This window comes from Oncorhynchus clarkii, chromosome 29, assembly GCF_045791955.1.
Source record: "Oncorhynchus clarkii lewisi isolate Uvic-CL-2024 chromosome 29, UVic_Ocla_1.0, whole genome shotgun sequence".
NCBI lineage: Eukaryota > Metazoa > Chordata > Actinopteri > Salmoniformes > Salmonidae > Oncorhynchus > Oncorhynchus clarkii.
The window spans coordinates 16,765,931-16,780,345 of NC_092175.1; the positions used below are offsets into that span (position 1 = coordinate 16,765,931).

The 14,415-nt window shown below is 45.6% G+C and overlaps 1 protein-coding gene across 2 annotated transcripts in view; it reads right to left on the reverse strand.

The window, feature by feature from the left end:
- The window catches only part of LOC139388611 (cytospin-A-like), a 34,961-nt gene extending 21,412 nt beyond the window's left edge, over window positions 1-13,549 (reverse strand). The window contains exons 1-8 of one of the 2 annotated variants that reach the window (XM_071135371.1): window positions 13,410-13,549; window positions 7,320-7,518; window positions 7,073-7,196; window positions 5,214-6,916; window positions 4,859-5,066; window positions 4,511-4,584; window positions 4,100-4,269; window positions 3,728-4,013 (exon numbers count right to left, since the gene is read on the reverse strand). In XM_071135371.1, the coding sequence (XP_070991472.1) occupies window positions 3,728-4,013; window positions 4,100-4,269; window positions 4,511-4,584; window positions 4,859-5,066; window positions 5,214-6,916; window positions 7,073-7,196; window positions 7,320-7,481 (2,727 nt within the window). In that variant the 5' untranslated portion in view covers window positions 7,482-7,518; window positions 13,410-13,549. The remainder of the gene's footprint in view (window positions 1-3,727; window positions 4,014-4,099; window positions 4,270-4,510; window positions 4,585-4,858; window positions 5,067-5,213; window positions 6,917-7,072; window positions 7,197-7,319; window positions 7,519-13,409) is intronic. The other variant, XM_071135372.1, reaches the window with a different exon arrangement.
- Between the last annotated feature and the right edge of the window lie 866 nt (window positions 13,550-14,415).

Below are 14,415 nucleotides of genomic sequence, written 5' to 3' on the forward strand. Positions count from 1 at the left end.
GCCCCAGACCATTATTCCTCCTGCACCAAACTTTACAGTCGGCACTATGCATTAGGGCAGGTCGTGTTCTCCTGGCATCCTCCAAATCTAGATTCATCCATCGGACTGCCAGATGGTGAAGTGTGATTCATCACTCCAGAGAACGCGTTTCCACTGCTCCAGAGTCCAATGGTGGCGAGCTTTACACCACTCCAGCCGACGCTTTGCATTGCGCATGGTGATCTTAGGCTTGTGTGCGGCTGCTCTGCCATTTCATGAAACTCACGACGAACAGTTCTTGCACTAACATCGCATCCAGAGGCAGTTTGGATCTTGGTGGTGAGTGTTGCAACCGAAGACAGACAATATTTATGCGCTACGCGCTTCAGCACTCCCGTACTGTGAGCTTGTGTGGCCTACCACTTTTGCGGCTGAGCTGTTATTGCTCCTAGACATTTCCACTTCACAATATCAGCACTTACAGTTGACTGGGGCAGCTCTAGTAGGGCAGAAATTGGACCAACTGACTTGTTGGAAAGGTGGCATCCTATGACAGGGCCACGTTGAAAGTCACTGAGCCCTTTAATACGGGCCATTCTACTGCAAATGTTTGTCTATTGAGATTGCATGGCTGTATGCTCGATTTTATACCCTTTTTAATCCATAAATCTATGTTCACATACTTTTGGCCATGTAGTGTATGTGTAAAATAATGTTTTATTTCAAAATGGGCATTATGGGCTTTTCCCGTAGTTCATTTTCATGCCAGCCAGATAGGTTACCCATTTATAAAGCAAAGTGCTTAATATTAGGACAGTTGAGAAACAAATATAGTAGGCCTAGCCTAAGAAAGCTGATGGAATCCTCTTCTTTTTAATAGAGGCCATTACAACTGTTCTCACGCAAATGCATAGCCTATAGAAATGTTGCATAACATGAGCTTATAGGAACAGCTGGCTCTCACTGGGCAACAGGTGATCCTATTGTACTCAAACTCTGAATTTCAGGCCTCTCATGAACTGTTTGATTATATTTACGATTGCATTTGTGTCAGAGTGATTTAGAGGAACAATAAAGCACTGAGTACCGGTCATTAGAGACGGCCGTTAGCAAGTTTGGTAGGCTACAAATGACAATCAGAGGCAACAGAGGGCAGTTTCAGAGAAGCCTAGGTACTGTGACTCAACGGTCATGTGGAATTTGACTGCAGTCATGACTCGTGACTGCCGGTGTGGCGGTAATACCGTCACCGTAACAACCTTAGGTGTTCCTAATGTTTTGTACGATCATTGTAGAATAAATAAATATCATCATGTTGTAAAGTACTTAATTTATTATACACCAACCTAGATATATTGTTTCCATCTGACCACTCAGACCTGATCTTCATTAAAATGCGAGTGAGGTCCCTCAGAGTGAGGGACGGGCATCTCCCTGGCGCCTGCTATATTGACCGCTCTCAAAATAAACTCCACAGGGTAAATGAATGTTTCATGACCATCGTCTGTCTGCTCTGGGAGAGCTTTGTCTGTCTGCTCTGCTATACAGAGCTTTGTTTCACGGAAGAGCTTTTCCTATAGCTTGAACCAAAAATAACGCAGGCAGCGACCTTCCAATTCACTGAAAAGATTGGCTGCGCGCCAAACAGACAGAACCCACCGATCCAAATGAACAATGTTACAGAGTGATTGAGTGAATGGGCTCCCTGTGTATGTTGATTTACACTTTGGTGGTGGCAATATGAAGACCAACCAAAGGTATTTTGGTTTAACTTCTTTGGGACTGTGGGGCAGTATTGAGTAGCTTGGATGAATAAGGTGCCCAGAGTAAACTGCCTGCTACTCAGGCCCAGTTGCTAATATATGCATATTATTAGTAGATTTGGATAGAAAACACTCTGAAGTTTCTAAAACTTTGAATGATGGCTGTGAGTATAACAGAACTCATATGGCAGGTAAAAACCTGAGAAAAATTCCAACCAGGAAGTGGGAAATCTGAGGTTTGTAGTTTTTCAACTCATTGCCTATCGAATATACAGTGTCTATGGGGCCATATTGCACTTCCTAAGGCTTCCACTAGATGTCAACAGTCTTTAGAACCTTGTTTGATGCTTCTACTGTGAAGGAGAGGGGAATGAGAGCTGAATGAGTCAGAGGTCTGCCAGAGTGGAAAGAGCTGATCACACCTGATCACGTGAGAGTGACCTGCATTCCATCGCTTTTCTACAGACAAAGGAATTCTCCAGTTGAAACATTATTGAAGATTTATGATAAAAACATAAAGGTAAGTGAATATTTATAATACTATTTCTGACTTCTGTTGACTCCACAACATGGCGAATATCTGTATGGCTTGTTTTGTTGTCTGAACACTGTACTCAGATTATTGCATGGTGTGCTTTTTCGGTAAAGCTTTTTTGAAATCTGACACAGCGGTTGCATTAAGTTGATCTAAAGTTCCATGCATAACACTTGTATTTTCATCAACATTTATGATGAGTATTTCTGTAAATTGATGTGGCTCTCTGCAAAATCACCGGATGTTTTGGAAGCAAAACATTACTGAATGTAACGCGCCAATGTAAACAGATTTCTTTATATAAATATGAACCTTATGGAACAAAACATACATGTATTGTGTAACATGAAGTCCTATGAGTGTCATCTGATGAAGATCAAAGGTTAGTGATGAATTTTATCTATATTTCCTCTCTTTGGCTGGAAAAATGGCTGTGTTTTTCTGTGACTAGGTACTGACCTAACATAATCGTTTGGTGTGCTTTCGTCGTAAAGCCTTTTTGAAATCTGACACTGTGGCTGGATTTACAACAAGTTTACCTTTAAAATGGTGTAAAATACTTCTATGTTTGAGGAATTTTAATTATGGGATTTCTGTTGTTTTGAATTTGGCGCCCTGCAATTTCACTGGCTGTTGGTGAGGTGGGACGCTACCGTCCCGAATATCCCAGAGAGGTTTAAGGCTTCTTTTTAGAAGCCAGTTTATAATTGTGAACATGTAGCCTACAAGAAATAAAAAAATCTATCAATTGCACTTAAACTTAGCCTGTAAAAGAATTATGCCTAATTCAAGACACATGGCTCTATTTCTGTGGAGACATATCTCTCTGATATCTAGAGCTTCAGATGCTCTATTCCCCAAAAGGTCAGACTTAAACTGGACTTGACACTCAGGGCCTTAGAATGAGCAAGGCTAACATAGCTGGCACTGGCAACCAACACAGGAGCTTAACTCAAACAACATGCTGCAGTGCTAGCTCTGAAAGCCTGCCTTAATTCACTGGTCTTGTGATAGTTAAAATGCCTTTGGGCCTGTTCTAACCAAAGGTTGGCCAAGACATTAAACTGAACCCATTAGAAGTTAAAATGTTAATGTTCAAGAATCACCCTTCCTCATTCTCCATCCAACCCGACTTGACACACAAACATCCTGTTTTGTGACATAATGGTCATGTGCCACCTATTCAGAGCATATATCTCAAGTTAACTTGAAGAGGACATCTTGACTGTTAGGGTAGAAACCATCAGGTCCTGCATGGGTCTGGAATTCTCAGTAGTTCTACAAAGACAAGGACAAAGGAATGATAGAGGGGCTGACATCTAACAAACCAATCAGGATGGGGTTAGAGACCTACAGCTTCCTCCTTCGCAGGGGTGACCTGTGCTGCCTGGTGACATGGTTCAGAATGCTGTTTATGGGCTACTGGTCTACCATCGGGTGTTTTTCTTACCTGTATGGGAGAGATAGCAGCAGCAGGTGGGGTTTTCAGAGGACTGGGGCTGAGGGGTGTACGGGCAACAATTGTGGTAACTGCTGGCACGGCTGCTGTGGGGGAGGTTGGGACAGGGCCTGAAGTGGAGGCATTGTCAAAATTTTTGATGAGGGTCTTAACGGTTGGAGAGGGCTCAGAGGAGGTAGAGGAGAGTCGGCTGAGACCCATGCCCTGCCTCAGGGCAGCTAGGTCCCTCTCAACTGCATTCATGTAGTTATACACCCTGCCCCTCTCTTCATCCTGCCTAGAGACATAACAGATGGTCAATATCTTTGACACAGGGAGATTGGAAGACACACACACGCAACAACAACAACAAAGACCACATACTTCTTGAGCTCCTCCAGCTCTTTGCTCATGTTCTCGTTCTTCTCCTGTGTGTCCAGTAGGCGGCGCCGCAGGTCCCCGATCTCCTCCTGAGCCTCGGACTTGATGTCGTTGGCGATGACCACCGCCGTCTGCAGGTCGGCCTGGAACTGACGCCACTCCATAGACTCCTCCTGCAACGGGAGGTGTGAACACATATGGACACACATCACATGGGTCCCTATGGGCCCTAGTCAAAAGTAGTGCACTATATAGGGAGTAGGGATGCAGCCATGGGCTAACACTAAGGGCCTTCACACCCATGTTTATTACATCTGTGTTAAATATCTTCATGTTATGTTCCATACAAGAGCAACATTTAACTCCGATATGGATGAGGCACAGGACAGTATTCCTCCCACTTCCCCAAATTACCCGGAGCTTTCGATGCAGAATCTTGATCTCACGCTCCATGTCATGTTTTTGGTCCTGTAGTTTTTTGACGGAGTCTGAAAGAAAAATGATTAAATTAATGGAGATGGGATAAACTAGCTTACTTGGATGTGTTATAATGGTCCCACATCCCCACCTTGTGGTCACACATCAGGTTTCCCCCTAGTCCATTTACCTGAGAGCTACCACATCCCAAATAGCACCCTATTCCCTAAATAGTTCATAAATTTGACCAGAACCCTGTTGGCCTTGGTTAAAAGTAGTGCACTACAAATGGAATAGGGTAGGGTGCCATTTGGGGATGTAACCTAGCGTCCATCCAACACTCACTCTCCAGGTCTGTGATCATGAGGTTATCGTGGAGTTTGAGGGCTCGGTGTTGCTCCACCTCGTCCTCCAGCTCAAAAATGGTCTCCTTCATGTCAGAGACCTCTGTGTCCCTTTCCTCCAGCTCAGAACACTGCTGGGCCAGGGCCCGCTTCTGCTCAGCCAACTGCTTCTGCACCTCGCCACGGAATGCACGGAAGTCCTCCTCCAGCTGACGGGACAATGGGAGATGTATGTGTGAGCACACGTGTCATAAACATACAAAGATATGAATTGGGAGAAATACTAACACTTAAAAAATATCCCGGACTGATGGATAATCTGAATGGAAAGCGTTTTAACTATGAGAATATGTGACCTTGCGGATGCCGTCCTGTAGCCTGGCGGCCTCGTCGTGGGTGTGGTCCAGGTCCTCCTGCAGCTGAACAGACTCAGCCTCTGCCCTCTCCTTGTCCCTCCTCTCGCTCTCCAGCAGGTGGCGGATGTCCGTCTTGTCCCCGGCATTGTGGATGGAGTAGAGCTCAGCCACCCGCTGCCTCTCCTGCTCCAGCTGGACTCTGCACCGAGCCAGCTCCGCCTGCTCCCCCCCAGCCGCCTCCCTCATTGCCTCCAGCTCTGCGGCCGCCGTCGCTCTTTCCCTGCGCTCCATATCAGCCTGCCGCTCTGCCATGTGCACCCGTTCCTTCAGCGCTGAGATGAGGCCCTGGGCCTCGGCGTTGTCCTGCTCTGCCATTTTCAGCGCCCCGCTCAGGTGCTGCTGCACCCCCAGCAGCTGCTCCCTCTCGAAGTGGGCGCCCTGCGTCAGGTCCACATAGCGGCGCTCCAGCTCCAGGTAGCGCCCGCTCTTAGTGTCCTGCTCGTCGGCCGGGGCATACGCCACGCGGTGCTCATCCAGCAGGCCCCGGAAGTAGTCCATCTGCCGGCAGTAAAGCTCCAGCCGGTCACCCTGCTGGCACAGGGAATCCACCAGGATGGTCCGCTCCTCACCCAGTCGCTCGTTCTCTGTGCTTAGTTCCTGGGTAATCTGCTGCAGATCAGCCAACTCCTGTAGTGTGGCCTGGAGCTCCTCAGAGGTGCAGTGCTGGTTCTCCTCCATCTGGTGAATGCGCTCCGTTAGACAGGCCACCGACACCTCGCTGGTGTTGCCACTACTGCCTCTACGGGAGCGCTCGCCGTGACTCGGTGGCCCGCCCTCTGACTCGGAGGAGGAGCCGCAGGCAGAGGCAGAACCAGAGGGGGCATCCAGGGCATCATCGCTGGAGGTGATTGGCTGGTAGGCTTCGCTGCATTCGCTGTCGGCCGCCTCAGGGGAGATGACTCGCCGGGGGTCAAGAAGGTCTTCAGTAGAGCCGCAGGCAGAGCTGTGAGGGGAGACCTCATGTAAAAAAGAGGCCCGTGGGCACCCTCCATCTCCATAACTGCCATCACGGGCTGGGGGAAGATCCGAGCTAAGGCAGGGGCCTTGCAGGGTCTTTAGGGGGCTGTCCAGCCTCTGCTCCAGGGAGAAACCCAGGGCGTTGAGCCGGTCCTTCAGCATGCGGTTCTCACTCTTCAGCATGTTCAGCTCTCCACGGATCCCCTGGTTCTGGTCCTGTAGCAAGAGCAGGGTGGATTCCACGTCTGCAGAGATGAGAGGAGTAGGGGCTTCCTTCTCCTGGTCCTGTGGAGGCTTAGCCTCAGCAGTCTCCTCTCCCTCGCCTTCCTCTCTGGCTCTGCTCCCCCCATCCTCTTCCTCCTCCTCAGGCAGGCCTAGCTGGACACGGATGCCCCGGAGCTCTGTGCGCAGGTGGAGGATCTCCACGTCTTTGCTCTTGGCCAGGCACAGCAGGTCCTTCACCCTGCTCTCCAGGACCGTCTTGTCGCTGAGCTGCCCGTTCGACCTGGACTTGCTCATACGGGACTCAGATTCAGTCACAGTCCGGCAGCGGACTCTCTTGGGCGGTGACAAGGCATCGGAGGGTCCGGAGAGCTTCCTGCTGGTGGTGCAAGTTCTGGAGCGTTCCCGTAGTCCCTCCCGCGATGAACCAAGCTCCTTCACCACAGAGGTGGTCCCACGCTTGCCTGAGGAATACAATACAGTACATTATTGAAGGTCAATAAGTTGGCATTTTTTTGGGGGTCAGAGCTAATCACAAACAGAGCATAGTCTGTAAGTAGCTCTATGTGTTGATGATATGCCGGAGTTGGTCTTCGTCTTGCCCTGTGGGTTGCTGGTACCTGTAGTGGAGGAGTTTGAAGAGTGGACAGAGCCAGTCTTCTTCGCCTTGGGAATAGTGCTGCTCCCAGCAGAGGCTCCACTGCCTACTGTTGTTACTGATGGAAGGTCATCATTGCTCTTCGCCTGGCCAAAGAGAAACATGACAGTTACCATACCAGCTATTGGACCTATAAAGATAAAAAGGGGCTTCCATGGTTGTCGTTGCAGTATGAAGCCAGTGCTCGCTTTTGCCTTCTGCATTCGTACCTTAGACAGTGGCGCGGTGGCAGAGGTCTTGGCTGTAATCTTGCCGGCTGTGCCCATGGTGGTGGTGGCACCCTCAGGCTTGACTTTCTCAACGGTCTGGGCCTTGGTGGCTGCGGCTGTGGCTTTGGAGACGCCTGCCACTGGCCTGGTTGCTTTCCTCATACTGGACTCTCGGTTTCTCGGACATTTACAGCGTAGTCTGTGTGGAACAAAAACACACAAGCACGCAGGATGAGTTAATAACAGGACGATGCGGTAACACATGCATGTATCAGAGGGTTTCTTGTTTCTTAGCCAGAGGGAAAAAAGTAATATTTTTGCACCATAATTAACCTCAGTCAACAACCTCTTACAGCTACTATAAATACTAAAGAACAAGACTGACAAATGCTTAGCCTAAAAACTACAAGTGTTATAGGATGCAGCCCCTCTAAATACTAGTTTGTAAATCATTAGTTTTAAATCTATTGCAAGAACACTCAATTAGCCTAGATTGCCTTTTGAAAATCCTGTTAGTTACCTGATGCCTGCGGTAGTAGTTTTCTTGGGAGAAGACATGGCCTGTGATCTAGAGGCTATTAGCTAAGGAGTTGCTGTCTAATCTGGAGGAGAGACTAAATGACTACAATTCTCCCGTGCTGCGGTCTATTTATGTTCAAACGCCAGCCAGCACTACCTCCTTCTCAGACACAAACACAGACCACATGGTGATAACGGTCATTGGATGCAGGTTTGAAAGCACACAAAGCAAAGCGTGTGATTGGACGTCTCAAGCGTGTAGCTAGCTGCCTCTCTCATCACATCATCATGAGACGGTTGAACTGCGGCTGCAGTAACTGTGGTCTGGGCAGGCCAGCTGGGCCTTGCCTTAAAAAGGCATGAGGAGCCTTTGTGTGCAGGCCTATAACGGTGCCCAGGCAATGAAAAAAATCCCTCACTTTAGTCATAACATTTCACTTTCAGTACAGTAGCTGGCCTTTGGAAGTATTCTACTACATGTCGGCCTATGTCTGAGATGGCGACCCTCTTCTTCTTGAAGACTGATTATTCAAATTGAACAGGCTACTCGCCATCACCTAGAATGAATCACATATTGCCTGCTTGATGAAGTCTAAGTCCCCCACTCACAGATCAGTCAATTTAAATAACAAGATAAATCTTGACCATTATGACCACTACTAAACATTTCCTTTTCCCAGCCCCCTTGTCTTTGAACTTGACCTGTTTGTACTGCAGACAAAACAAAGACGTCCGGAGACGCACCCTGGACAGACAAAACAAAGACGTCTGGAGACGCACCCTGGACAGACAAAACAAAGACGTCTGGAGACGCACCCTGGACAGACAAAACAAAGACGTCTGGAGACGCACCCTGGACAGACAAAACAAAGACGTCTGGAGACGCACCCTGGACAGACAAAACAAAGACGTCTGGAGACGCACCCTGGACAGACAAAACAAAGACGTCTGGAGACGCACCCTGGACAGACAAAACAAAGATGTCTGGAGACGCACCCTGGACAGACAAAACAAAGACGTCTGGAGACGCACCCTGGACAGACAAAACAGAGACGTCTGGAGACGCACCCTGGACAGACAAAACAGAGACGTCTGGAGACGCACCCTGGACAGACAAAACAGAGACGTCTGGAGACGCACCCTGGACAGACAAAACAGAGACGTCTGGAGACGCACCCTGGACAGACAAAACAGAGACGTCTGGAGACGCACCCTGGACAGACAAAACAGAGACGTCTGGAGACGCACCCTGGACAGACAAAACAGAGACGTCTGGAGACGCACCCTGGACAGACAAAACAGAGACGTCTGGAGACGCACCCTGGACAGACAAAACAGAGACGTCTGGAGACGCACCCTGGACAGACAAAACAGAGACGTCTGGAGACGCACCCTGGACAGACAAAACAAAGACGTCTGGAGACGCACCCTGGACAGACAAAACAAAGACGTCCGGAGACACACCCTGGACAGACAAAACAAAGACGTCCGGAGACGCACCCTGGACAGACAAAACAAAGACGCCCAGAGACGCACCCTGGACAGACAAAACAAAGACGTCTGGAGACACACCTTAGACAGCAGCCCACCAACATGGATCACTGGCTGGGATGGGGCCTCCAGTAACAGGGAAAATCCTTGTAGCGCATCATGTTCAAACAAGAAGCTAGTAGACATCAACACCACCCTGAGTCAGACAGTTTCTAGAAAGGCTTACTTGAAACAACCCAACAAGACCAGTCAGACACAGAATGAGTGGCAGTGGTGAAGAAATGACCTAATCTAGATCCTTCTGTAGAGTAAAGCATTATGCTAAATTATTTACAACCACTACCAGAAGAATTTAGCTATTTAAAAATAAAAAAATAAATACATAGGCCTAGCCTAAAATACAGTAAATAAACATAGGCTGGCCATGGTGAGCTTCATGATATTAGTACCAGGGGGTCAGGGTAGACATTCTTCCCTGAAGATGGACCGGACAATAACAGACTATGAAATCCATAACATAGCTGGAATTCAAGAGGAGAGGGGGATGGGACGACATGGTAATAGCCACTACCAGCTAGAGGTTTCCACCAACTCTTAACTCAGCGGTGTGAGAGAATAGGATATACTCCCTCATTTCACATTTAGTCTCACACACACACACACACACACACACACACACACACACACACACACACACACACACACACACACACACACACACACACACCTCAGGAATTTCAAATGGTAGGGCAGTCAGTCAGCAGATGTATTTCTGTTGTTTCAAGTCCACATGTTAAATAGCTTCGCCCATTTAAAAAAAAAAAAAAAGGAGTAACATAAAAATTTGACTGATCTGAAATAGCCTATAATTTAAAGCTTTCTTAATGCACTCTTAGCTTACAACTTGAATCAGTTGCCTATGATTAAAATCTAATTGAATGGTAATGCAATTAGTGGACAGAGTCTAATGATCGAGCCTAACCTTGAGTGAGCCACTGAATGGGTAAAAGTCAGCTGAGCTTAGTCTTGAGTCTTTGGATCCCCACTGAGCATGGCTTACTCAACTCAAATTGTATTTGTCACATGCGCTGAACAACAGGTGTAGACCTTAGCGTGAAATGCTTACTTACAAGCAATGCAGTTCCAAGAAATAAGAAAATATTGACAAAATAAACTAAAGTAAAAAATAAAAAAGTAACAATAAAATGACATAACAATAACAAGGCTATAAACAGGGGGTACTGGTACCGAGTCAATGTTTGGGGGTACAGGTTAGTCGGGTAATTTGTACATGTAGGTAAGGTAAAAGTGACTACAGTAATTTCCTATCGACCTAATTAAAGCCAATACTAAATCAGACCAGATAGTTACTGGAGGAAGTGAGCAGGGACTATGCATAGTATGGTTTGTACTAGGCCTATATAGATTGGTGCTGCTGAGGCTTGAGAACGGACAGACTTTCGACACAATCACCAGGAAACAATGCTGATAACTAGAGAGTAGAGATAGACAAAGGTGTAGAGGACAAAGGGTTGTACGGGGGGATTATTGATCTGCGGAGCAAGAAGGAAATTGGAGATCAGCTGAATGAAACAATCATGTTGGTTGATGACTACCAGTTAGACTAAGTGAGCATTGTTTGAGTACGACTCGGTCTCTCACACAGGACGGTAACACTGCTGAATCCCACAAACGAACCTCAAATGAATATGCAGCAGGTTTTCAAAACACTGCTGTCTTCTAAGAGGCCATCTGCACCATTATTTACAGCACCAGATGGCTCCTGTCAGGTACCCTATCATATCAAGAACACCCGAGTTGAGCATCACAGAAGAGGAATGCATAAGGAATGCTGTCACAAAACCCAGAACATGATTCACTGTCCATGCTTATATAGAGAATAGGCCCACATGTGCTGCTCCACAATGTATTTAAGCTGCACTCTTTCAATATATAAACAGAGTGAGAATAAAAATCATACACTAGATAGGCTAGTCTCTCTATCGCTTCAAATTCCTCATCTTGCTCCTAAAAACCATGCCCTATAAAAGTGCTGCCTGGCCAGCCTGGACTCATAGACTAGACGTAACATTGTAAATATGGGGCAGTCAAATGTGACTCGTTTCAGGAAACTAGGCATATGCCGCACGTCATTAGTTCACAGGAGTGGCATTTGCGTGTAAACATGTATTTTTTTATTTGATCAAATAGCGTTTCCCCCCCCAGAAATGCCTTCTGGAACATGTGAACTTGCATGTGCTTTAATAAAAAAAACTTATACTCCATCCGTAAATACAAATGAAAGTTAAATTATGAGCCTAGTTGGTTTAGCCATGGAAAAAGACAGGAACTTTCCTGCTAGCCATGATTGGCTGAGATAATGGATGGGCTGGACCTGCCGGGAAATGAGTTTGGATTGGTCTGCCATGTAGAATACTTCTGTCTATAGCGAGAGCTGCTCAGTATGTTAATAGTCCTATCTACCGCGCTGTTTTTGAAAGATATAACGTTAGCCATCGAGAACTACAAAAAAAGTTTTGCTACCTTTCTCAACAACATTTATGCACTGAATTTAGCAGGTACTATCGACAGATCAGTTGGAAAAAGTGATGGGCTACTTTCTGCACACACCATGGTCAGTGTGAACTGGAGTGACTTGACAACGCTGGCCAAACAAGATGTAGCTACAAACAAAACAGAGTTAAATGGTTCCAGTCTGCCATCCATGTATTCGGGTAAGAGTCTAGCTACATTTTCAGATAATATACATTTCTAATTTTGTCAAAAAGTTATTTTCTTTGTAAGTTAAAGCATACTGTTCGCTAGTTAGCGAATGTTAGCTTGTTGGCTCGCTAGCAAACATTACGTGTATGATCTGTGCAGGGATATTATTTGAGTCAGAAATGAATTTGTATTGCTAGTTACAGCCTAATGTTAGCTAGCTGACAAGGAACCTAGTTGGTTAGCTCTTTAGCTACCTGCAGATTCATACTACAGCTATGACAATGTTTGTATTGATAGTAGGAGGAGTTTGGATGATGCCAGGTCATTGTTTAGCTAGCTAGCTACATGTCTAAACAAAATACTCCACTTTGTCAGATGTTTACATAACCCATGAAATCTTTGGTTGTTTACTAAACTACTCACTCTGTTTAGCACATGGCCTCACATGTGTATTCTTAAAGAGATCGTCCCACCTAAAATTTAAGAGGGTGTGAACAATGCTGAATGGGTGTAGACAAAGAAGAGTTCTCTAGTAGGTGTGCTGGGCCATTTCATCAAAAGTGGGGTTACAAGTTCATCAACTTTCAAAGCAAAATTACTTTTCCCATTGTTCCTGTGTACGATGTAGCATCTTCTAGTTCGGAGTCTCTACTTTTATCCAATGTAAAAAAACTAAATTACACATTTTGCAACGTAAGACCGAATCGAGGCGGTCGGTCACAAATTAGTATGATATGCTACGTTTAGTATGGTTACATTAGACATATGGTTAGGTTACTTAATGCAATAACGAAGGTTGGTTGGCGTATAATGGATCACAACACACAAGTCACTGGCAGTGCACTCATGGACAATATATATTGGGTAAAACTGAGATTAAGTTGTTATAAAAATGCCACTGAATAAAGAAAACAAAACCACCGGTCATTATAACGTTATGCCATTCGGAACTACTGGAGCTGACAGAGCCAACGACGCTATAGCTATAAACACTGCGGAATTTGTTAAGTGTCCCAACTGGAAATTATGACAACTAACGTTAGCTCCTCAAGTGACGTTAGCTAGCTGACTTAGCTAGCGTTTGCTAGCTCACGAAATCAAAGAGAGCAAAGACAAAAAGGTAATTTATTTTCTATTAGGTTAGCTGACGTTAGTTAATAAACGTTAGTTAGCTAGATACGTGTGGTGTATTGTTTCGATACTGTTACATTGTAACGTTAGCTAGCTAATTATCAGAGACACTGCTGGCTCGATGAAGTTAACTAGCTAGCTAATAACCTAGCTAGCTAATAACCTAGCAACATTAGAATATAAAATAGCAACATTAGAATATAAAATACGTCCAACCCGTTTTACCTGGAATTCGTTCGTTCACACCAGCGATAATCGGTTTCCAAATATTGTTAATTTCATGCACTCCATCCCCGGCGTCCCACCTCTGTCTCTTGTCTTTGACAGGACGCCGACAGCACCGAGGTCATCATTACTCCGATTGTTGTCACACCAACGCGTTTACGCCCAACTGAAAACGAGAGTTTCTATTGGACAAATTAAGGTAGGTCCCGCCTCGCTTCATCCCATTAGCTCTGTTCGCTTCCGTATGGTTCTTAAACCGGAAACGGTTTGTTTTTTTTGATCCCATTACCTTTTGCAGAAGCAGCAGCTAACGTTACTCTTCCTGGAGACCGTAACGAATAAACCCTGGTCCATAGAGCACCATAGTAAACCGATTACGGCTTCGAATTGTGAGATGTCGCCTGACAGATCCCCTCCCTGTCCTTTTTGGTAGGACAAAGTAGGGTACCAGCCAGAGCCATATATCATCTAAATACAGGCTTTCTCTCTGCTGATGTTGAGAAACATTTCTCATTTTATAAAATAATGACGTGAATCTGTGATGTGGTGACACTGGTGATATGTCTACAATCTTTAACATCTAGTAATATGGATCAACAGTTAGTCCTTGAAGACATAAGGCATTGACACATTTTTTACATAGATACTGGAGATTTTATTTAACTTATTTTTTTGTACAAACAGAGGCTGCAAATGCCTTCCAAACATGTATTGTCCTCAGAATACAGTATCCCTTTTACAGCTCCAAAACAAAACATGTATGTTCACCAGAAGAAAATAAATCTAATTTGAAAAAGAGACAAAGGTCAAATGTTTCAGTGGATGACCAGCAAGTCCCATTTTAGCCTCATACAGTTAACTAGAAAAACATGGAATAAATCTAACATATTCCCAAGAAGAAAGAGTAATACATGAATTATGATAAACTATTGCCAGGCTCATGTCACCTTACAAGTACTGAAATAATACTCATTCCACATACAGTATGCATACACTGAAATGCTAA